Source organism: Oncorhynchus nerka, linkage group LG12, assembly GCF_034236695.1.
Source record: "Oncorhynchus nerka isolate Pitt River linkage group LG12, Oner_Uvic_2.0, whole genome shotgun sequence".
Classification (NCBI taxonomy): Eukaryota; Metazoa; Chordata; class Actinopteri; order Salmoniformes; family Salmonidae; genus Oncorhynchus; species Oncorhynchus nerka.
In genome coordinates, this window is record NC_088407.1 from 77,927,122 (window position 1) to 77,953,198 (window position 26,077).

Genomic DNA, 26,077 nt, shown 5'->3' on the forward strand with positions numbered 1-26,077 from the left:
GTGGTCTGATGAAGCGGATGCTAAGCTACAGGGCTGTTTTGCGAGCACAGACTGGAATATGTTCTGGGATTCATCCGATGGCATTGAGGAGTTTACCACATCAGTCACCCGCTTCATTAATAAGTGCATCATTGAAGTCGTCCATTCAGTGACCGTAAGGACACATCCCAACCAGAAGCCATGGATTACAGGCAACATCCGCACTAAACTAAAGGTTAGAGCTGCCGCTTTCAAGGAGTGGGACACTAACCCAGGCACTTATACAAAATCTTGCTATGCCCTCCAATGAACTATCAAACAGGCAAAGCGTCAATACAGGACTAAGATCAAATCCTACTACACCGGCTCTGAAACTCATTGGATGTGGCAGGACCTGCAAACTATCACAGATTACAAATGGAACCTCAGCCATGTGATGCCCAGTGACATGAGCCTTCCAGAGTAGCTAAATGCCTTCTATGCTCGCTTCGAGACAAGCAACACTGAACCATGTGTGAGAACACCAGCTGTTCCGAACGACTGCGTGATCACGCCCTCTGTAGCCGATGTGAATAAGATCTTTAAACAGGTTAACATTCACAATGCCACAGGGCCGGACGGATTAACAGGACACATACTCAGTGCATGCAGTGACCAGCTGGAAATACTCTTTAAAAAATATATATATTAAGGTATTCCCAGGCGGTCTCCCGTCTCAGTACTAACCAAGCCCGACCCTGAATAGCCATGTTCAGGGTGGTATGGCCACAAGCGTATTTTTTTTACCCTGGTTTCTCCCTGAATTCTTCCTCAATGGGCTTGGGAGAGGCGAAGGTCGAATCACGCGTCCTTCGAATCCCAGGCTGTGGTGGCGCCTGAACGCTGCGCCACCCAGGACCCCCTGACATTTTCAATCTCTCCCTGACTATAATACCTACTTGCTTCAAGTAGACTACCATAGTCCTTGTGCCCAAGAAAGCCAAGGGAACCGGTCTAAATGACTATCGACTACTATTGCATACCACCCCAACAGATCCACAGATGATGCAATCTCTATTGCCCTCCACACTTTCCATTTCCACTTGGACAAAAGAAACACCTACGTGAGAATGCTGTTCATTGACAACTTAGCATTGAACACCATAGTGCCCTCAAAGCTCATCACTAAGCTAAGGTCCTTGGGACAGAAAACCTCCCTCTGCAACTGGATCCTGGACTTCCCGACAGGCCTGCCTCCAGTTGGTGAAGGTAGGCAACAACACAAGTCCCCTCCTGAACTCCCTGTTGACCTACAACTGCGTGGCAACGCACAACTCCAACATTAAGTTTGCCGACGACGAGACCGCCTACAGGGAGGTCAGAGACCTGGAAGTGTGGTGCCAGGACGACAACCTCTCCCTCAATGTCAGTAAGACCAAAGAGCTGACCGTGAACTACAGGAAACGGAGGACCGATCCCATCCCTATTCACATAGACAGGACTGTAGTAGAGCGGTTTGAGAGCTTCAAGTTTCTTGGTGTCCACATCACTAAGGATCTATCATGGTCCAAACACACCAACACAGTCGTGAAGAGGGCTCGAGAACGCCTCTTCCCCCTCATGTTGAAATGATTTGGCATGGGCTTTCAGATCCTCAAGAAGTCCTACAGCTGTACCATCGAGAGCATCTTGACTGGCTGCATCACCGCTTGGTATGGCAAATGCTTGGCATCCGACCGCAAGGCGCTACAGAGGGTAGTACGTACGGACCAGTGTCACTGGGGCCGAAATCCCTGCCATCCAGGACTTCTATACCAGGTGATGTCAAAAGGACAAGAAATGTGTCCAAGACTCCAGCCACCCAAGCTAGACTGTTCTCTCAGCGACCACACAGCAAGCGGTACCAATGCACCAAGTCTGGAACCCACAGAACCCTGAACAGCTTCTACCCCCCAAGCCATGAGACTTTTAAACAAGGCTGCTAAATAGCTACCCAGACTACCTCATTGACCATTGTTGCACTAACTCTCTTGCACGGACTACGCACACTGGACTCTACCCACACTGACACCCCAATACACACACTACATTCGCACACATGCCTACGGCCACCACACACGCTGCTGCTACTGTCGATCCTGTTGCCTAGTCACTTTACCCCTCCCTATATGCATAGCTACCTCAATTACCTCGTACTGCTGCACAGCGACTCGGTGCTTGTTCTCCCTGTAAATAGCCATGTTATTTTTACTCTTTATTCACTGTGTATTTATTCCTTGCGTCACTATTTACATGTTTTTCTCTCTGCATTGTTAGAAATTGACCTATAAGTATTTCACTGTTAGTCTACACCCATTGCCTACCCATCTCTGACTAGGTTTCTCCACAGACGGACAGGCCCTCCATATCAGCCTGTCATAACATTACTGACCTGATCAACATATCCAGGGAAACCGAGCGTGGTATCAGTCTGTGTAATCAAAGCAGCTCAGTTTGATCACCCTGATCCAATACCACTAACAGGTCTATCTAGTCCAATCACAAGGCTGCACCCTCTTGTCCACCAATCATCTGCTGGCTCAATGCAACACCCTCCGCCCGACATAACAGGGTCTCTTTCTATGCCACGTAATGTTACATTCAATAAACTTGACTGTTTTCACCCATTTGAAATGGTATTCAGTAAATAATAGGCCGTCTGTGCTTGTTAAGGTAAATCAGTGTCAGCATCCTCACCAAAAGATGATTGTCTAGATTATGGAACATGTTGCAACAGGAATTTCTTTGTTAAGTTGCAGTTTTCCCTTCAACAAATAGTCTGACATTGTATCAAAGTCTAACTTTGTAAATATGTAATGCTTGACTAGGCCTGACCGAGAAGACAAACACGCCTCAAGAAACCCTCCAGTCACGTCTCAGTTCACTAGCGGGTGGATGAATACAAAAAAATAAGAAACATTGTTTCAAAAATACAGGGTTTATTGGTTAACTGCAATCAATAGTTACAAAAAGAAATCAGTTTTATATCAACTCAGAGAAATGACTAGTGAAAAACCATGGCTGGAAAAATACATTCAACAGTTTGACTTTCAGCGAACTTTCTTTTACTTTCAGTAATCCTGTTTAACCTCATTCAAAACTTCAAGGAAACATGGAACAACGAATTTAAAAACAATTTCACCATCATCTTCCATCGTTTAATAGAGAAGGCCTTAGTTAGCTACCTGGAATGTAGTCAAAAAGTAGGCACTTTAACAGCTGGGGCCACGCAAGTACAAAAAAACAAGACAACCTCTCCTCAACCCATTTGGTCACAGCTTTTGCTTGTAATAAAAGGGAGTCTTTTTCCTCTAAATCCCTGGTTACTTGTATTACATTAACCGAGACCGTCACAACTTTAAACCCAGAACTTCACACACTGAATCGGGATGTCCAAGTGAACATGGTGATACTCATCACGTGTTACACCTCTTAGTTTTAGATACACAAGTCATATTTATGAAATAATCCTGTTTGGTCAACATATGGTACCACGTTGGCCTAATCTCAAAGAATACAACTGCAAAAGGTAATAACATTAAAGTACTGTTACCGTCAGAGAAAACATAGAAACGAGAGGACAGGACAGCTCCGGAATGAGAAGGTGACAATCATGTTTGCTAGAATTGCAGTCCAATAACAGGGAGAACGGAGAACAAACAAAAAGTATACAAATAAATAAAGCAACTTTTTTTTCTGTATTTTTTTGTTTTAAATTAAGTTTCATTTTGACAACGTGTAGTTGCAAACAAAAGTCATTGTAATACAATATATTAAACTGTGAAAAAAGAAATTGACAAAAATGTCTTCACAATCTTTAGATTAATACCGAAGATCATAATTTAACATAAAGAAAATATATTCTATTGTTCATTATCCAGATAAATACAAAAACAAAATTAACAAAAAAATGCATATGATCACCAATAAATATGTTCCGATAAGTTAAATATGCAGTGATAAGCAAAAACTGTTTGGAAAGTTCTCAAACAAATAATCATAACAATAAAAATTATCAAAACCTAGAGAAAGAAGCAGAGAGATGTCATAACATCAGACTACTCCTCAAAGCCAGATTCTGATTCTAAGGGAAGAGGAAAACTAGGATAGCTTAGAGATCCCATCTCACGTTGCAGGAAGTATAGAAGAACTGCACCATGGGAATGCTGGAATTCCCCTCTGCCTGCAGAACAGCAGAGGGCGGTGGGGTGGAGAGGGAGGGACAAAAATAATAACACACAGTCTTAAAGGTTTAATAACCAGTTAGACAATAAAAGACATCCCTCATCCTTCCTTTCCAGAAACACAACTGTCAGTGACCAACAACAGGATGGGGTGGTTTGTGGTGCAATTATACACTTGCACTGCTACACGTTCAAGAACAAAATCACAGGTGGCACCTGGCAAAACAACAAAAGTCTAACATTCTCATTGTTCATTCATTTCCTCTCACGTTTTGACTGAAGACATGGTAGGGTCTGTGGAGGGAGGGGAGTTAGGATGCGGGTAACAGCAAGGGAGACATTTCTGGGGTGATTTGAAAACAAGTCACTGTATCCTTATTCTAACTAGGAACTAAATGTATATTGATTTGTGGAGGAGAGGGGTCAGGGGATGGTTGTCGTGGGGACAGGGGAGTGCCATTTCCCATTCATTATATCTTTCTGTCCTTTTTTCAAGGTCAGCGTGGATAAGATCATTAAATAGCTGCCGTCTAGTCGTCAGAGATGGAGAGGCGGCTGAAGATTGGGAGGCGTCTGTTGGCATCCAGGCTGGGGGATTCTGACCCACTGAGACTGCCCCCCGAGCTGCTCTGGTACCCCTCCTGGTCCGACAGAGAGTCCTGGGGTGGGCTGGACGGAGATGCAAACATCTGGGTGGGGGACTCCGACATGGGCCTGAAGAAGTAGGGGGTGTTGTTCTGGGACAGGGGTGCAGGGGCTTTGGGATCAGTCCCCACGGGGCCTCCGGATCCAAGGCTGGGGCCGAACAGATTGGCCAGCTCCTGACTGGAGTACGTGAAGAGGTTGGAGCTCGGCCACTCAGGCATCTCGTCTGGGGAGAACATAGGTGGAGGGGTGACGGAGATTGGGCTGTCCCCTCCTCTCAGGCCCCCAGAGCTGGGGAACCCTGCGAAGCTGTAGCTGTGCTGCAGACGAGGACGCTCCAACTTATTGGAGGAGAGAGGAGAGTAGGAGGAGCAGGATGAGGGAGAGGGAGGGGGTCCACGGCGTTCCTCTGCATTGTGGATAAAGTGACAGCGAGGACCGTAGGGGCAGAATCCGATGGTGTGGAAGGTACGACACAGCTCGGTTTTGTATTTAGGGTGGCGGCTGAGAGAACGCAGCTCGTGGAAGCCATGGGCGAACTGACACTTGTCGCCGTACTTACAGGCTCCGTTCTCCTCAAACGGCCGGCACAGCTCTGTCTTGTAGCGACTGGAGTTGACCTGGCTCTGCTGCTGGCTCTGGGCTCCTAGGCTGGTAGGACTAGCAGGCCCCAGGCACTGGTGTAGGAGCCGCTCACCCGTCTCGGAGAAAGAACGGTCCCTCATGCGATTCTCCTTGCTGCTGCTACCACTTCCAATAAAACCCGAGGTGATGGAGCAGAAGTGGTCTATGGTCTTCAGGCTGTTAAGGAACTGGTTCTGGTTGAACTTGGAGCTAGGGTCATGGTTGGGGAGGGTGACAGAGTGGAGTCTCTTGTAGACTGACAGCCCGCAGCCCAGCGAGGGGGTCCCCACAGCCTTCCTGTCCAGCAGGGCTCCGGTGGGGTTGGTGATAGACATGGGGATGTTGGTGGATATCGGATGATGGGGGGCGCTCAGTAAGTTGTTGTTGTAATTCAGCATCTTGTCGTTCTGGAAAATTACACATTTGAAATATTAAGTCTACATTTAATACAAAATAATAAGTAGTTTAACAATTCACGTTAGTCAATAAAGCAATTTTATCCGACAAAATATGATAGTGGACACTGAAATGAATTTGATTTCATAAAGGGAGGGAAAACATCTACAAGAAATCCCTGAATGACTACTGTTGACGTTCGTTTTGCTTTAAAACCTCTGGTGATGCAGGCCAATAGAACAGAACTGACAGACGTTTCACACCACTTCGATACAAAGAGATTTTCGTAACCGGTTAAGAGGGCAGTTTTGCTAACCATAACCCCCGTCTCCTAACCTGCTACGTTAATTATCCTAAACGGATACGAAAAAGTAACTTCGGTATCGAAGTGGCGTAAAGTGTTACCCTCGAACAGAACAGCTGGTTTGGCAAGTTGCCCTACAAAGGAATGTGCGTGTGAGCGCTGCGAGTCTGGTCTGGTTACAAAGCTGCTGAAATGAATATGCGAAATTAAAATGTAGTTTGAGGGCACTCAACGGGAAGGCGTAACGTTAGTAGGCTAGTAACGACGTTCTCATAAAATGTTCAATCAATAATATAGATGTTGATGGCTGGGTAATTGATGAAAGATTAAAAAGCGTGTGTTGCCTCTTACACAAGGTTAATTAGTATAACGTTAACTTTATGTAGACCTTTTATGCGCAAAGACCAACTAAATATATTTAACTTCAAACTGAAAGTTCAGAAGTTCCTAAAAACAAATCATAATATTTCAATTAAATACAGTAGCTGTCTACAACAATCAATGCATTTAATTCATACAATATATCTAGATATATTGAAGGGCTAAGAAAAATCGAATATAAGTGGCAACTAGTACGTTTCAATAAAATTGATCAAATTACTGCACATCTGAAGTGAATCAGAATCATTAGTTAGCGGTTTCAAAATGTTAACTAGCTAACGTTAGTTTCAGGAACGAGCCTTACTGAACGAATGCAACATCATGGCAAATAAGACATGTGATTCATGTAACTAGTTAGCTAACGATTCTAGCATTTAACTTATCCAATGTATCCAACTGCACAATTAAATACGTTTCAATCATTCAACTGTTGCCATTGAATTAAATAATGAATTGCAAACCCTCGTGGTTAACACTTGACTACTGTAGTGCAAAAGTAGCAGCAGACTAGCAATTTATCCAATAAGAGTCTGACTCACTCTTAATTAATGGACATTAGTAATCAAACAAGGAAACGAACAATAGTCAACCAAATAAAAATCACAACACGAGACAGCATGCATGTCATGGAACTCACTATCGGGCAAGTTTCCATAACTAGGCAGTTTGCAGGATAAAGTTCTAGTTATGATCATATCAAACCAATGTTACTGCATCACTTTTATAATATGAATCACAACAAAAGCGTACACATGTCAAATGAAACAACCGCAAACTAGCCTCGTGAAATGTCAAATACCACTACTGACGTGCCTCTAATAACGTTGGCTAGCCTAGAAACAAAGCGAGTAGATAACTTCTGTACCTTGTTCATTACTTCGCTGAAGTCGTAGAAAGGCGAAACCACTGCGGTGGTCATCTTGGCTGCGTAGAAAATACAATCTAAAAGTAGTAAAAGTAATATATATATTTATTTTATTGAAGTTACAGACTACGGTGAGTTCTGATTTGTAACCTTATTTTGCCCTAACTAATAGATCACCCCCTCTGCAGTGCACCAGCCCAGTACGTTTGCTTTATAATCGCGTGCAGGAGGAGCTTGTCGTGACGGGGCGTTTCTTAGATCGACGCTTTTTTGGAGGGGACACGAAACTTACACCAGAACTTTGCAAACTGTCTCGCAGGGCACATTAACAATGTTGCATTGATTTTGCATGGCTGAGGCACCCAACCGTAAATAGGATCTACCCTAAAGAAACACAAAGAACAAGCTTAATAGAGCATAACATTATTGTATACAAGTTTTAAAAACAAACTGTAATTCATTATTATTTTCACTCATGTATTTCAGTCAGCAGAATGACGAAACAATTCAACGTATGGGAATCACCCAGGTTGGCACAACGCCAACTAAACAGAGTACTATGCCAAAATGCAGATTTGCACTTTCAGAAACACTCGTGACTGATCCAATGTAAGTGTTAGTCATCAGCCTAAACCCTTCAGTGCATCAGGTAGCCTTCGTCTGGCAACGGTAGGCTTGGCTTACTGACTATTGTTTTTTCAAAGGTACAGGTTTTCCAAACAAGTCATGTAGTAAACCTAGCATCCTACTTTCCCCATGTTTTTAAATCATAATAAACCACGTACATGTCCTTGCTTATAGGCCTACTTTATTGCAATTTGTGGGTGACGCAACTTCACAGACTTAGGCAGACAGTCTTGAATTGTTTATGTTCCCTCTCTCTTGCTCTCTCTCTCTCTCTCCCTACATAGTACCCTCAGGCTCCCTTCTTCTCTCTCTCTCTCTTTCTCTCTCTCACTCACTCACTCACTCACACACACACACACACACACACACACACACACACACACTGTCATTAATTGACTCTTAATTGTAGGCTTTCACTGTGAGGGGACTTTCCAATTCTGTTCATGCAGTTTAACCCTTACCTACCTTGCTCAACAATACACACACACACATTTTTTTCTTCACATTTAACAGCACACATGTAAATCAGCCTGCAGCCTTGGCTCAGTTTACAATGAAATCCTCCTCTTTTACTTGAAATGCACTGACTGCTTGCTCCCTGATGATTGAACAGGACATTTATTTGGAAGTTGTAGCATGGGGAAACATACGCACTGTTCTAACTTCTATTCAGTGCAGATTTAGTGTTTAAGATCTTTATTTGCCACATAGATAATTGTGTAGTCTAGAGCGATTTTCTAGGTTAGCTAGCCAGCTATTGTCGTTCTTTTAACGCAACGTAACATAATCAACACTGCTAGCTAGCCAGCTAGCCCCCGAATAGCAGCACTGTTGAAACTATCACACTCAACGGAACGACTTGATTAGTGTAGTGCCAACAACGCAGCCACTGCCAGCTAGCCTACAAAGTCAACAACGCAGCCACTGCCAGCTAGCCTACTTCAGCAGTACTGTATCATTTTAATCATTTTAGTCAATAAGATTCTTGCTACGTAAGCTTAACTTTCTGAACATTCGAGACGTGTAGTCCACTTGTCATTCCAATCTCCTTTGCATTAGCGTAGCCTCTTCTGTAGCCTGTCAACTATGTGTCTGTCTATCCCTGTTCTCTCCTCTCTGCACAGAACATACAAACGCTCCACACTGCGTGGCCGCGGCCACCCTAATCTGGTGGTCCCAGCGCACGACCCACGTGGAGTTCCAGGTCTCCGGTAGCCTCTGGAACTGCCGATCTGCGGCCAACAAGGCAGAGTTCATCTCAGCCTATGCCTCCCTCCAGTCCCTCGACTTCTTGGCACTGACGGAAACATGGATCACCACAGATAACACTGCTACTCCTACTGCTCTCTCTTCGTCCGCCCATGTGTTCTCGCACACCCCGAGAGCTTCTGGTCAGCGGGGTGGTGGCACCGGGATCCTCATCTCTCCCAAGTGGTCATTCTCTCTTTCTCCCCTTACCCATCTGTCTATCGCCTCCTTTGAATTCCATGCTGTCACAGTTACCAGCCCTTTCAAGCTTAACATCCTTATCATTTATCGCCCTCCAGGTTCCCTCGGAGAGTTCATCAATGAGCTTGATGCCTTGATAAGCTCCTTTCCTGAGGACGGCTCACCTCTCACAGTTCTGGGCGACTTTAACCTCCCCACGTCTACCTTTGACTCATTCCTCTCTGCCTCCTTCTTTCCACTCCTCTCCTCTTTTGACCTCACCCTCTCACCTTCCCCCTACTCACAAGGCAGGCAATACGCTCGACCTCATCTTTACTAGATGCTGTTCTTCCACTAACCTCACTGCAACTCCCCTCCAAGTCTCCGACCACTACCTTGTATCCTTTTCCCTCTCGCTCTCATCCAACACTTCCCACACTGCCCCTACTCGGATGGTATCGCGCCGTCCCAACCTTCGCTCTCTCTCCCCCGCTACTCTCTCCTCTTCCATCCTATCATCTCTTCCCTCTGCTCAAACCTTCTCCAACCTATCTCCTGATTCTGCCTCCTCAACCCTCCTCTCCTCCCTTTCTGCATCCTTTGACTCTCTATGTCCCCTATCCTCCAGGCCGGCTCGGTCCTCTCCTCCCGCTCCGTGGCTCGACGACTCATTGCGAGCTCACAGAACAGGGCTCCGGGCAGCCGAGCGGAAATCGAGGAAAACTCGCCTCCCTGCGGACCTGGCATCCTTTCACTCCCTCCTCTCTACATTTTCCTCTTCTGTCTCTGCTGCTAAAGCCACTTTCTACCACTCTAAATTCCAAGCATCTGCCTCTAACCCTAGGAAGCTCTTTGCCACCTTCTCCTCCCTCCTGAATCCTCCTCCCCCCCCTCCTCCCTCTCTGCAGATGACTTCGTCAACCATTTTGAAAAGAAGGTCGACGACATCCGATCCTCGTTTGCTAAGTCAAACGACACCGCTGGTTCTGCTCACACTGCCCTACCCTGTGCTCTGACCTCTTTCTCCCCTCTCTCTCCAGATGAAATCTCGCGTCTTGTGACGGCCGGCCGCCCAACAACCTGCCCGCTTGACCCTATCCCCTCCTCTCTTCTCCAGACCATTTCCGGAGACCTTCTCCCTTACCTCACCTCGCTCATCAACTCATCCCTGACCGCTGGCTACGTCCCTTCCGTCTTCAAGAGAGCGAGAGTTGCACCCCTTCTGAAAAAACCTACACTCGATCCCTCCGATGTCAACAACTACAGACCAGTATCCCTTCTTTCTTTTCTCTCCAAAACTCTTGAACGTGCCGTCCTTGGCCAGCTCTCCCGCTATCTCTCTCAGAATGACCTTCTTGATCCAAATCAGTCAGGTTTCAAGACTAGTCATTCAACTGAGACTGCTCTTCTCTGTATCACGGAGGCGCTCCGCACTGCTAAAGCTAACTCTCTCTCCTCTGCTCTCATCCTTCTAGACCTATCGGCTGCCTTCGATACTGTGAACCATCAGATCCTCCTCTCCACCCTCTCCGAGTTGGGCATCTCCGGCGCGGCCCACGCTTGGATTGCGTCCTACCTGACAGGTCGCTCCTACCAGGTGGCGTGGCGAGAATCTGTCTCCTCACCACGCGCTCTCACCACTGGCGTCCCCCAGGGCTCTGTTCTAGGCCCTCTCCTATTCTCGCTATACACCAAGTCACTTGGCTCTGTCATAACCTCACATGGTCTCTCCTATCATTGCTATGCAGACGACACACAATTAATCTTCTCCTTTCCCCCTTCTGATGACCAGGTGGCGAATCGCATCTCTGCATGTCTGGCAGACATATCAGTGTGGATGACGGATCACCACCTCAAGCTGAACCTCGGCAAGACGGAGCTGCTCTTCCTCCCGGGGAAGGACTGCCCGTTCCATGATCTCGCCATCACGGTTGACAACTCCATTGTGTCCTCCTCCCAGAGCGCTAAGAACCTTGGCGTGATCCTGGACAACACCCTGTCATTCTCAACTAACATCAAGGCGGTGGCCCGTTCCTGTAGGTTCATGCTCTACAACATCCGCAGAGTACGACCCTGCCTCACACAGGAAGCGGCGCAGGTCATAATCCAGGCACTTGTCATCTTCCGTCTGGATTACTGCAACTCGCTGTTGGCTGGGCTCCCTGCCTGTGCCATTAAACCCCTACAACTCATCCAGAACGCCGCAGCCCGTCTGGTGTTCAACCTTCCCAAGTTCTCTCACGTCACCCCGCTCCTCCGCTCTCTCCACTGGCTTCCAGTTGAAGCTCGCATCCGCTACAAGACCATGGTGCTTGCCTACGGAGCTGTGAGGGGAACGGCACCTCAGTACCTCCAGGCTCTGATCAGGCCCTACACCCAAACAAGGGCACTGCGTTCATCCACCTCTGGCCTGCTCGCCTCCCTACCACTGAGGAAGTACAGTTCCCGCGCAGCCCAGTCAAAACTGTTCGCTGCTCTGGCCCCCCAATGGTGGAACAAACTCCCTCACGACGCCAGGACAGCGGAGTCAATCACCACCTTCCGGAGACACCTGAAACCCCACCTCTTTCAGGAATACCTAGGATAGGATAAAGTAATCCTTCTCACCCCCCCCCTTAAAAGATTTAGATGCACTATTGTAAAGTGGCTGTTCCACTGGATGTCTTAAGGTGAACGCACCAATTTGTAAGTCGCTCTGGATAAGAGCGTCTGCTAAATGACTTAAATGTAATGTTAAATGTAGATGTAGGCTACATATACACTATATATACAAAAGTATGTGGACACCCCTTCAAATGAGTGAATTTGTCTTTTTCAGCCACACTCGTTGGCCGGGGACTTTAATGCAGGGAAACTTAAATCAGTTTGACCTAATTTCTATCAGTGTGTTAATTGTGCAACCAGAGGGGGAAAAAATTCTAGACCACCTTTTCTCCACACACGGAGCTCTCCTTCGCACCCCATTTGGTAAATATGACCATAATTCTATCCTCCTGATTCCTGCTTACAAGCAAAAATTCAAACAGGAAGCACCAGTGACTCAGTCAGTAAGAAAGTGGTCAGATGAAGCAGATGCTAAGCTACAGGACTATTTTGCTAGCACAGACTGGAATATGTTTATGGATTCTTCCGATGGCATTGAGGAGTACACCACATCAGTCATTGGCTGTATCAATAAGTACATTGAGAACGTCGTCCCCACAGTGACTGTACGTACATACCCCAACCAGAAGCAATGGATTACAGGCAACATTTGCACTGAGCTAAAGGGTAGAGCTGCCGCTTTCAAGGAGCGGGACTCTAACCCGGGAACTTATAAGAAATCCCACTATGCCCTCCGATGAACCATCAAACAGGCAAGCGACAAAGGAGATGATTGTGGACTACAGGAAAAGGGAGACAGAGCACACCCCCATTCTCATCGATGGGGCTGTAGTGGAGCAGGTTGAGAGCTTCAAGTTCCTTGGCGCCCACATCACCAACAAACTAACATGGTCCAAGCACACCAAGACAGTCATGTAGAGGACACAAAACCTATTCCCACTCAGGAGACTGAAAAGATTTGGCATGGGTCCTCAGATCCTCAAAAGGTCTTACAGCTGCACCATCGAGAGCATCCTGACGGGTTGCATTACTGCCTGGTATGGCAACTGCTCGGCCTCCGACCACAAGGCACTACAGAGGGTAGTGCGTATGGCCCAGTACATCACCAGGGCCAAGCTTCCTGCCATCCAGGAACACTATACCAGGCAGTGTCAGAAGAAGGCCCTAAAAATTGACAAAGACTCCAGCCACCCTCGTCATAGACTGTTCTCTCTGCTACCGCATGGCAAGCGATACCAGAGCGCCAAGTCTAGGTCCAAGAGGCTTCATAAAAGCTTCTGCCCCCAGGCCTTAACCAGGCCTTAACCAGGCCTTAAGACTCCTGAACATCCACCTGGACTATTTGCATCACCCCCCACCACCTTCTACGCTGCTGCTACTCTCTGTTATTATCTATGTATACTCACTTTAATAGCTTTACCTACATGTACATGTTATTTCAATTACCTCGACACCGTTGCCCCCGCACATTGGTTCTGTACTGGTACCCCCTGTATATAGCCCTGCTATTGTTATTTACTGCTGCTCTTTAATTATTTGTTCTTCCTATCTCTTACTTTTCAATATTGTACTTAAAAAAAATATTTTCTTAAAACTGCGTTGTTGGTTAAGGGCTTGTAAGTTAACATTTCACTGCAATGTCAACATATGTTGTATTCGACACGTGACAAATAATATTTGATTTGATTTGACAGGTGTATAAATCGCCTGTCCTTACTACCGAGTTCCAAACTGCCTCTGGAAGCAACGTCAGCACAGGAACTGTTCGTTGGGAGCTTCATTAAATGGGTTTCCATGGCTGAGCAGCCACACACAAGCCTAAGATCACCATGCGCAATGCCAAACGTTGGCTGGAGTAGTGTAAAGCTTGCCACCATTGGACTGGAGAAGTTGAAATGCGCTCTCTGGAGTGATGAATCACGCTTCACCATCTGGCAGTCCAACGGATGAATCTGGGTTTGGCGGATGCCAGGAGAACGCTAAATGCCCCATTGCATAGTGCCAACTGTAAAGATTGGTCGAGGAGGAATAATAGTCTTGGGCTGTTTCTCGTGGTTCTGGCTAGGCCCCTTAGTTCCAGTGAAGGAAAATCTTAACGCTACAGCATACAATGACATTCTAGACGATTCTGTGCTTACAACTTTGTGGCAACAGTTTGGGGAAGGCCCTTTCCTGTTTCAGCATGACAGTGCATGTACAAAGCGAGGTCCATACAGAAATGGTTTGTCCAGATCGGTGTGGAAGAACTTTACTGGCCTGCACCGAGCCCTGACCTCAACCACATCGAACACCTTTGGGATAAATTGGAACGCCGACTGCGAGCCAAGCCTAAACGCCCAACATCAGTGCCCGACCTCACTAATGCTTGTGGCTGAATGAAAGCAAGTCCCTGCAGCAATGTTCCAACATCTAGTGGAAAGCCTTCCCAGAAGAGTGGAGGCTGGGACCAAGTCCATATTAATACCCATGATTTTGGGATGAGATGTAGCGTATGTTGTAGGGCTTCATCAGTGGGAGTAGGCTACAATATTGTCACCTCGGCAAGCAGTGACCATAGGAATTGTCAAGACAGCACAAACAGATTTGTAACCAGGCTAATAATATCTAGTAATATTGTAATCTTCTCTCCTTGTTACATCATGTTATTTACAGATAGGTAGGTTATGGGCCTATAACCTGATACCACAATGATCTCACCTAGTCCAGACACATAACAGGCAGACACAATGAAGATTGGTGTATGTAATAATAACTAGGCAATGTGTAACCTTATATACAGAGGAGGAGAAGGGGAGGAAGGGGTGGGGCGGAAGGGAGGAGGAAGGGAGGAGGAGGGGAGGGAGAGGAGGGGTGGGGAGGAGGAGAGGATGGGGAAGAGGGGAGGAGGAGATGGGGAGGAGGGGATGCAGAGGAAGGGGTGGGGCGGAAGGGAGGAGGAAGGGAGGAGGAGGGGTGGGGAGGAGGAGGGGATGGGGAGGAAGGGGATGGGGAAGAGGGGAGGAGGAGATGGGGAGGAAGGGAGGAGGATGAGAGGAGAATGGGATGGGGAGGAGGAGGAAGGGAGGAGGGGATGGGGAGGAGGGGATGGGGAGGAGGATGAGAGGAGTATGGGATGGGGAGGAGGAGGAAGGGAGGAGGGGATGGGGAGGAGGATGAGAGGAGGATGGGATGGGGGAGGAGGATGAAAGGAGGAAGGGATGGGGAGGAACGGAGGAGGATGGGATGGGGAGGAGGAGCAAGGGAGGAGGGGATGGGGAGGAGGGGATGGGGAGGAGTTGCTTTGGAAATGTTAACATATGTTTCCCAAGCCAATAAAACCCTTAAATTGAATTGAATTGATTTATAGAGGACGTTTATACTACACAGCACTGCCCTGAGGGGAAAGGGGGAGGAGGGAGGATAGGAGTGGAGAGGGCAAACGCTTTCACCCCACTTTCCTTTCCTGCTTTCCCTTCTCTCCCTTTCTCTTCCCTTTACCCAGCAGCCATGCAACAGAGGGGGGCGGTGGGGGCTCAGATCTGTTGACGCTTGTTTTCAATTGAATTATTCAATTTGACTTGAGAGATCTGGAGACAAAACATTAACAGACTAAGAGTTCTCTCAGGGACTGGGAGTGGAGGCTCAGGCTGAGGAGGAACTGCAGTTATTTTGGAAATGTAGTGCAGAAGAGGAGTGTGTGTGTGTGTGTGTGTGTGCGTGCGTGTGCGTGTGTTTTACAAGGACTGTAAGGCGTTATCTCATCTCATTACCCCCTGGAGTGGTTTTAGCCTACAGACAAACAGGCAGGATGGAATGACAGACAGAGCTGAGGTAAATCACATCTGTCTGCAGTTCGAAGAGCCTCCCTTCCACTGTCCCTGATAGATCTGTGGATCTGATCCATTGTCTCCTGAGGAAGAAGCCTGCGAGTCTGTGTGTAAGGGCTACACTAGATTGTATACTGTATGTGACTTTCTTCCTGGTCATTGGATAAGACACCTGTTTCCTCCCACCACCACAAAGTACCAGTCTGTTCAGTCAGAGGATATCAGATAAGCCCCGGCCCATACACAACCCATACAGTGAACCAGTCGGTACTGGTTTGAAGGCTCACACCAGACCCACAGGCAAGCAAAACAGATCCTCTCTCTCAGTCACTGTTCTACACACGCACGCACGCACGCACACACACACACACACACACACACACACACACACACACACACTTTAACACTCACCACATACGCTACCAGCATTGAGTGTACAAAACATTAGGAACACCTGCTATTTCCATGACATAGACAGACCAGGTATATCCAGGTAAAGGCTATGATCCCTTATTGATGTCACGTGTTAAATCCAATTCAATCAGTGTTGATGAAGGGGAGGAGACAAGTTAGATAATTATTTTTAAGACTTGAGACAATTGAGACAAGGATTGTGTATGTGTGCCATTCAGAGGGTGAATGGACAAGACAAAATATTACATTTCCTTTGAACGTGGGTATGGTAGTAGGTGCGAGGTACCCGTTTAAATGTGTGTCAAGAACTGCAACGCTGCTGGGTTTTTCACGCACAACAGCTTCCAGTGTGTATCCATAATGGTCCACCACCCAAAGGACATCAGCTGACTTGACACAACTGTGGGAAGCATTGGAGTCAACATGGGCCAGCATCCCTGTGGAACACTTTCAATACCTTGTAGAGTCCATGCCCTGACAGACTGAGGCTGTTCTGAGGGCAAAAGGGGATGCATGTAATTATTAGGAAGATGTTCCTAATGTTTTGTACACCTAGCTACTTCAATTACCTCGTGCATTTGCACATCAACTAGTTACTGTACTCCCTATATATATCCATGTTATATTCTAATCCCTATATATATCCATGTTATATTCTACTCCCTATATATATCCATGTTAAATTATATTTCCCTATATATATCCATGTTATATTCTACTCCCTATATATATCCATGTTATATTCTACTCCCTATATATAGCCATGTTATATCCTACTCCCTATATATATCCATGTTAAATTCTACTCCCTACTGTATATATATCCATGGTATATCCTACTCCCTATACATAGCCATGTTAAATTCTACTCCCTATATATCCATGTTATATTCTACTCCCTATATATAGCCATGTTATATCCTACTCCCTATATATAGCCATGTTATATTCTACTCCCTACTGTATATATATCCATGGTATATCCTACTCCCTATACATAGCCATGTTAAATTCTACTCCCTATATATCCATGTTATATTCTACTCCCTATATATAGCCATGTTATATCCTACTCCCTATATATAGCCATGTTATATTATACTCCCTACTGTATATATAGCCATGTTATATTCTACTCCCTATATATATCCATGTTATATTATACTCCCTATATATAGCCATGTTATATTCTACTCCCTATATATATCCATGTTATATTATACTCCCTATATATAGCCATGTTATATTCTACTCACTGTATATAGCCATATTATCATCTACTCCCTATATGCAGTGAGGGAAAACATTACTTGATCCCTTGCTGATTTTGCACGTTTGCCCACTGACAAAGAAATTATCAGTCTATAATTTTAATGGTAGGTTGATTTGAACAGTGAGAGACAGAATAACAACAACAAAAATCCAGAAAAACACATGTCAAAAATGTTTAAATTGATTTGCATTTTAATGAGGGAAATAAGTATTTGACCCCTCTGCAAAACATGACTTAGTACTTGGTGGCAAAACCCTTGTTGGCAATCACAGAGGTCAGTTGTTTCTTGTAGTTGGCCACCAGGTTTGCATACATCTCAGGAGGGATTTTGTCCCACTCCTCTTTGCAGATCTTCTCCAAGTCATTAAGGTTTCGAGGCTGACGTTTAGCAACTCGAACCTTCAGCTCCCTCCACAGATTTTCTATGGGATTAAGGTCTGGAGACAGGCTAGGCCACTCCAGGACCTTAATGTGCTTCTTCTTGAGCCACTCCTTTGTTGCCTTGGCCGTGTGTTTTGGGTTATTGTCATGCTGGAATACCCATCCACGACCCATTTTCAATGCCCTGGCTGAGGGAAGGAGGTTCTCACCCAAGATTTGATGGTACATGGCCCCGTCCATCGTCCGTTTGATGCGGTGAAGTTGTCCTGTCCCCTTAGCAGAAAAACACCCCCAAAGCATAATGTTTCCACCTCCATGTTTGACAGTGGGGATGATGTTCTACTAGGTCTACTACACCTGTTGTATTCAGTGCATGTGGCTAACATTTGATTTGATTTGATCTTTACCTCTGCATTTTTGGAAAAGGGCCAGTAATTAAGCATTTCACTGTTAGTCTACACCAGTTGTCTATGAAGGATGTGACAAATTCAATTTGATTTGATTTGACATTGCCACAAGCTAGAAATAGAGCTGGTATTTTCCTCCTCTGTTGGAGTTGTCATGTGGCGGCAGGTTTCTGTTTGCAGTGTCATTCTGACTTCATCCTCCTTGATCCCTTCATCACACCCTCCATCCTCCCATTTCCTCCTCCCTTTCCCCAGCAAGGCCAAGGTTGTCTTCCTTTGCTGTGAAGGCTGAAGGACCCTGCGTCAGTCCTATTAGAGAACAAGAGGGAGTTGAACTCCCCAGCCTTTCCAGCCCATAGCTGACTGTTGTGTTATGTATTATTATCACCCTCTTGTTTGTTGGAATCATCTCGTTGCTAGGGAGGATAGGGAGGGTGGAGGCCTCAGGTCTCTGATAATGTTTAATTGGTATGAAGAAAAAGAATAATGTCAATGGAGAAGCATGTCAATGTTTGATTGCAGTTCCCTGTTGCATCCTGTAGAGGGCGTGTGTTCTCTCTCTCTCTCTCTCTCTCTCTCTCTCTCTCTCTCTCTCTCTCTCTCTCTCTCTCTCTGGTACCTGATGTCTTAAATATGTGGTGTGTGCTTTTTGTATTTCCCTGTGTGTTTACCATATCCTCTCCTCAGCACCTCTGCCTCCTTCTTCCCCCTGGGTTGTGTTCTTCACTTCAGTACACTGCAGGAGACTGGAAAATAATGGAATTAAGAAATATATAAACATTAGGACGAGCAATGTCGTGGCATTGACTAAATACAGTAGAATAGAATACAGTATGTACATATGAGATTAATAAAGGAGTATGTAAACATTATTAAAGTGACTAGTGTTCCATTATTAAAGTGGCCAGTGATTCCAAGTCTATGTATATAGGGCAGCAGCCTTTAAGATGCAGGATTGCATAGCCGGGTGGTAGCTGGCTAGTGATGGCTATTTAACAGTCTGATGGCCTTGAGATAGAAGCTGTTTTTCAATCTCTCGGTCCCAGCTTTAATGCACCTGTACTGACTTTGCCTTCTGGATGATAGCGGGGTGAACAGGCTGTGGCTTGGGTGGTTGATGTCCTTGATGATCTTTTTGGCCTTCTTGTGACATTGGGTGCTGTAGGTGTCCTGGAGGGCAGGCAGTGTGATGCGTTGGGCAGACTGTACCACACTCTGGAGAGCCCTGGGGTTGCGGGTGGTGACACAGCCCGACAAGATGATCTCAATTGTGCATCTGTAAAAATTTGTGAGGGTCTTGGGGCCAAGCCAAATTTTTCAGCCTCTTGAGGTTGAAGAGGCGCTGTTGCGCATTCTTCACGGCACTGTCTCTGTGGTTGGACCATTTCAGATTGTCAGTGATGTGTAAGCAGAGGAACTTGAACATGTCCTTCTCCACTGTGGTCCCGTCGATGTGGATAGGGGGGTGCTCCCTTTGCTGTTTCCTGAAGTCCACAATCAGCTCCTTCATTTTTGTTGATTTTGAGAGAGAGGTTATTTTCCTGGCACCACTCTGCCAGGCTCCTCACTACCTCCAGCATTGTGTATGTTAATCCAATGATCATCCTGACAACCCTAACAGAACACAGCTCATCCATGACTGCTGGGAAACACACACTATGAACATGATTCTCAATGTGTATTCAAAGCAACATTATAGCACATTATAGCAGAGACAGGGTTGTGAAATCTCTGTCTATTCAAAGCAATGTTATAGCAGAGACTACGTTGTGAAATCTCTGTCTATTCAAAGCAACATTATAGCAGAGACAGGGTTGTGAAATCTCTGTCTATTCAAAGCAACATTATAGCAGATACAGGGTTGTGAAATCTCTGTCTATTCAAAGCAACATTATAGCAGATACAGGGTTGTGAAATCTCTGTCTATTCAAAGCAACATTATAGCAGAGACAGGGTTGTGAAATCTCTGTCTATTCAAAGCAACATTATAGCAGAGACAGGGTTGTGAAATCTCTGTCTATTCAAAGCAACATTATAGCAGAGACAGGGTTGTTAAATCTCTGTCTATTCAAAGCAATGTTATAGCAGAGACAGGGTTGTTAAATCTCTATCTATTCAAAGCAACGTTATAGCAGAGACAGGGTTGTGAAATCTCTGTCTATTCAAAGCAATGTTATAGCAGAGACAGGGTTGTGAAATCTCTGTCTATTCAAAGCAATGTTATAGCAGAGACAGGGTTGTGAAATCTCAAAGATAGAGAAGATGGAAAACTGGTGAAGAGTCATTGCTAGAGAAGAGGGGGATGATGGCCAGTGAATAGAATAGAATAAAATAAAGGAGAACTTAGGAGGGCAAGGAGAGATGAATGTTTAGTGCAGAAAGAAAAGAGATAAAGATATTTAAATATAGTTATTGCTGACTCCGTGGTCTCCTGAGGCCTGTTCCAACATTCTAACAGGAAGTTGAAAGGCCAGTTTCCTCCCCTGACTTCCTGACCCATGATGCTCCCTGTCTGCCCAGCAGGCTCCTGGGAGGAAGGGAGAGGGAACACACACTGGTCCTTCACAACCTCCACACAGACGCCAGCCTGGCCGGAGGTCAAAACTATCAATGCACAATCACAGGTCAAATCTATCAAGCTACACGCCATGATGGCACAACCAGAGACAGATACGAAACATACAATGCAGTGAGACTTAGTCATTCACATTCACAAAGAAGTGTAGATTGTCATATGGTCACATGGGACATAGATAGATCTCCCGATGGCTTCTACGCTGCCTTCGGACCCTCTAGGCAAGGAATTGTCCCTGGTGAGAAGTTGTCCCTTGACGGGACAGACCTGACCTGTAGACCTGACCCTGATCTAGGTGTCATGGGCAGACTGTGGCACGCTGAAACCAGATCTTCACCCTCTTCACCCTGTTCTTAATTTCTCCTCGCTCAGCACCAGAAAATCAATGAGCTTTGTGAGCTAGGCTGGGCTGGTGGGTTGATGCTGGAACAGTAGAAGGCATTCTCTGTCTCCCCTAAATCCTGCTCTAAGTCCATCTGTCTCCATTCCGGGTCATTCCCAGAGCCCACAATCTCTCCTGTGTGGTCACTCATGGACTAGAGATACTAGAGTTACACAGCCCATGTGTCCGGCGCTGCACTGGACAATATACAAGGCCATATAATAGATCCAGTCTACTTTTTACTCACACTTAGCCAATCACGTTGAACCACTCCACACAAGAAGTTCCCTCAACGGAAAATACATTTAATTGAATTTAACTCAATGCCCCCCCCCACACACACACACACACACTCTATTGATACTCAGATGCTGTTATAACTGATGAGCACGTCATTTATCTTGACAGTTTAGGTTTTGGAAAGGGTTTGCCAGTCATTTATGAGAGATTGTTAACTGCCATTTGATAGAGTGTGCAATTTTACAGACCTGTATTTGATTAGAAGGTTTGCTGTCTTTGTGGAGTGAGTTTGATTGTCTGTTCTTCCTAAGGGAATAAAGGGGAGAAGAGGCAGAGGAGAGAGATTAGGATTAGGGTTAGGGTTAGGATTAGGATTAGGGTTAGGGTTCCTAAGAGAATAAAGGGGAGAAGAGGCAGAGGAAAGAGATTAGGATTAGGATTAGGGTTAGGATTAGGATTAGGGTTAGGGTTCCTAAGAGAATAAAGGGGAGAAGAGGCAGAGGAGAGAGATTAGGTTTAGGGTTAGGGTTAGGATTAGGATTAGGGTTAGGGTTCCTAAGAGAATAAAGGGGAGAAGAGGCAGAGGAGAGAGATTAGGATTAGGGTTAGGGTTAGGATTAGGATTAGGGTTAGGGTTCCTAAGAGAATAAAGGGGAGAAGAGGCAGAGGAAAGAGGGATGGGACGCAGTATTATTTTTATTGAATCTCAATTGACTCAAGGCATGGAGTTGTAAGAGAGATCACATCATCTGTTGATGCCTGACAATTTGTTTGCTTCTTTTGGTGGTTCAATCCATCCATATGCTGTATCTTTGACTGCTCTCCATTCAGGTGCCTGTCTGTCTGCACAATCTTCCCCTGGAATAATTGTAGTCATCCTCTAACTCCATGTTTGTCCCATGTTGTGTTATATGGAGAGATGTTGTGTTATATGGAGAGATGTTGTGTTATATGGAGAGATGTTGTCTCATATGGAGAGATGTTGTGTTATATGGAGAGATGTTGTCTCATATGGAGAGATGTTGTGTTATATGGAGAGATGTTGTCTCATATGGAGAGATGTTGTGTTATATGGAGAGATGTTGTCTCATATGGAGAGATGTTGTCTCATATGGAGAGATGTTGTGTTATATGGAGAGATGTTGTCTCATATGGAGAGATGTTGTGTTATATGGAGAGATGTTGTCTCATATGGAGAGATGTTGTGTTATATGGAGAGATGTTGTGTTATATGGAGAGATGTTGTGTTATATGGAGAGATGTTGTCTCATATGGAGAGATGTTGTCTCATATGGAGAGATGTTGTGTTATATGGAGAGATGTTGTCTCATATGGAGAGATGTTGTGTTATATGGAGAGATGTTGTGTTATATGGAGAGATGTTGTGTCATATGGAGAGATGTGTTATATGGAGAGATGTTGTGTTATATGGAGAGATGTTGTGTTATATGGAGAGATGTTGTGTTATATGGAGAGATGTTGTCTCATATGGAGAGATGTTGTGTTATATGGAGAGATGTTGTCTCATATGGAGAGATGTCTCATATGGAGAGATGTTGTCTCATATGGAGAGATGTTGTCTCATATGGAGAGATGTTGTCTCATATGGAGAGATGTTGTCTCATATGGAGAGATGTTGTCTCATATGGAGAGATGTTGTGTTATATGGAGAGATGTGCTATATGGAGAGATGTGTTATATGGAGAGATGTTGTGTTATATGGAGAGATGTTGTCTCATATGGAGAGATGTTGTCTCATATGGAGAGATGTTGTCTCATATGGAGAGATGTGCTATATGGAGAGATGTGTTATATGGAGAGATGTTGTGTTATATGGAGAGATGTTGTCTCATATGGAGAGATGTTGTCTCATATGGAGCGATGTCTCATATGGAGAGATGTTGTCTCATATGGAGAGATGTGCTATATGGAGAGATGTGTTATATGGAGAGATGTTGTGTTATATGGAGAGATGTTGTCTCATATGGAGAGATGTTGTCTCATATGGAGAGATGTCTCATATGGAGAGATGTTGTCTCATATGGAGAGATGTTGTCTCATATGGAGAGATGTTGTCTCATATGGAGAGATGTCTCATATGGAGAGATGTTGTCTCATATGGAGAGATGTTGTCTCATATGGAGAGATGTTGTCTCATATGGAGAGATGTTGTCTCATATGGAGAGATGTTGTCTCATATGGAGAGATGTGCTATATGGAGAGATGTGTTATATGGAGAGATGTTGTGTTATATGGAGAGATGTTGTCTCATATGGAGAGATGTTGTCTCATATGGAGAGATGTCTCATATGGAGAGATGTTGTCTCATATGGAGAGATGTTGTCTCATATGGAGAGATGTTGTCTCATATGGAGAGATGTTGTCTCATATGGAGAGATGTGCTATATGGAGAGATGTGTTATATGGAGAGATGTTGTGTTATATGGAGAGATGTTGTCTCATATGGAGAGATGTTGTCTCATATGGAGAGATGTCTCATATGGAGAGATGTTGTCTCATATGGAGAGATGTGCTATGTGGAGAGATGTGTTATATGGAGAGATGTTGTGTTATATGGAGAGATGTTGTCTCATATGGAGAGATGTTGTCTCATATGGAGAGATGTCTCATATGGAGAGATGTTGTCTCATATGGAGAGATGTTGTCTCATATGGAGAGATGTTGTCTCATATGGAGAGATGTCTCATATGGAGAGATGTTGTCTCATATGGAGAGATGTTGTCTCATATGGAGAGATGTTGTCTCATATGGAGAGATGTTGTCTCATATGGAGAGATGTTGTCTCATATGGAGAGATGTGCTATATGGAGAGATGTGTTATATGGAGAGATGTTGTGTTATATGGAGAGATGTTGTCTCATATGGAGAGATGTTGTCTCATATGGAGAGATGTCTCATATGGAGAGATGTTGTCTCATATGGAGAGATGTTGTCTCATATGGAGAGATGTTGTCTCATATGGAGAGATGTTGTGTTATATGGAGAGATGTTGTCTCATATGGAGAGATGTTGTCTCATATGGAGAGATGTTGTCTCATATGGAGAGATGTTGTGTTATATGGAGAGATGTGCTATATGGAGAGATGTGTTATATGGAGAGATGTTGTGTTATATGGAGAGATGTTGTCTCATATGGAGAGATGTTGTCTCATATGGAGAGATGTTGTCTCATATGGAGAGATGTTGTCTCATATGGAGAGATGTGCTATATGGAGAGATGTGTTATATGGAGAGATGTTGTGTTATATGGAGAGATGTTGTCTCATATGGAGAGATGTTGTCTCATATGGAGAGATGTCTCATATGGAGAGATGTTGTCTCATATGGAGAGATGTGCTATATGGAGAGATGTGTTATATGGAGAGATGTTGTGTTATATGGAGAGATGTTGTCTCATATGGAGAGATGTTGTCTCAGATGTTGTCTCATATGGAGAGATGTTGTCTCATATGGAGAGATGTTGTCTCATATGGAGAGATGTTGTCTCATATGGAGAGATGTCTCATATGGAGAGATGTTGTCTCATATGGAGAGATGTTGTCTCATATGGAGAGATGTTGTCTCATATGGAGAGATGTTGTCTCATATGGAGAGATGTGCTATATGGAGAGATGTGTTATATGGAGAGATGTTGTGTTATATGGAGAGATGTTGTCTCATATGGAGAGATGTTGTCTCATATGGAGAGATGTTGTCTCATATGGAGAGATGTTGTCTCATATGGAGAGATGTGCTATATGGAGAGATGTGTTATATGGAGAGATGTTGTGTTATATGGAGAGATGTTGTCTCATATGGAGAGATGTTGTCTCATATGGAGAGATGTCTCATATGGAGAGATGTTGTCTCATATGGAGAGATGTTGTCTCATATGGAGAGATGTCTCATATGGAGAGATGTTGTCTCATATGGAGAGATGTTGTCTCATATGGAGAGATGTGTTATATGGAGAGATGTTGTGTTATATGGAGAGATGTTGTCTCATATGGAGAGATGTTGTCTCATATGGAGAGATGTCTCATATGGAGAGATGTTGTCTCATATGGAGAGATGTCTCATATGGAGAGATGTTGTCTCATATGGAGAGATGTTGTCTCATATGGAGAGATGTTGTCTCATATGGAGAGATGTTGTGTTATATGGAGAGATGTGCTATATGGAGAGATGTGCTATATGGAGAGATGTTAGGGTAAGTGGTTAGGGTAAGTTAAGTTTAGGCATGTTAGTAAGTGGTTTGGGTAAGTTAGGTTTAGGCATGCTAGTGAGTGGTTAGGGTAAGTTAGGTTTAGGCATGTTAGTAAGTGGTTTGGGTAAGTTAGGTTTAGGCATGTTAGTAAGTGGTTTGGGTAAGTTAGGTTTAGGCATGCTAGTGAGTGGTTAGGGTAAGTTAGGTTTAGGCATGTTAGTAAGTGGTTTGGGTAGGTTAGGTTTAGGCATGTTAGTGAGTGGTTAGGGTAAGTTAGGATTAGGCATGTTAGTGAGTGGTTAGGGTAAGTTAGGTTTAGGCATGTTAGTGAGTGGTT

The 26,077-nt window shown here is 44.8% G+C and overlaps 1 protein-coding gene across 1 annotated transcript; it reads right to left on the reverse strand.

Moving 5' to 3' along the window:
- Positions 1-2,916: 2,916 nt before the first annotated feature.
- LOC115119830 (mRNA decay activator protein ZFP36L1-like) lies at positions 2,917-7,596 on the reverse strand. The gene is made up of 2 exons (XM_029648720.2): positions 7,397-7,596; positions 2,917-5,857 (listed from the first exon to the last, which is right to left on the reverse strand). The coding sequence occupies exons 1-2, from the start codon at positions 7,448-7,450 to the stop codon at positions 4,712-4,714; spliced, it is 1,200 nt and encodes a 399-aa protein (XP_029504580.1). The 5' UTR covers positions 7,451-7,596; the 3' UTR covers positions 2,917-4,711.
- Positions 7,597-26,077: the final 18,481 nt, after the last annotated feature.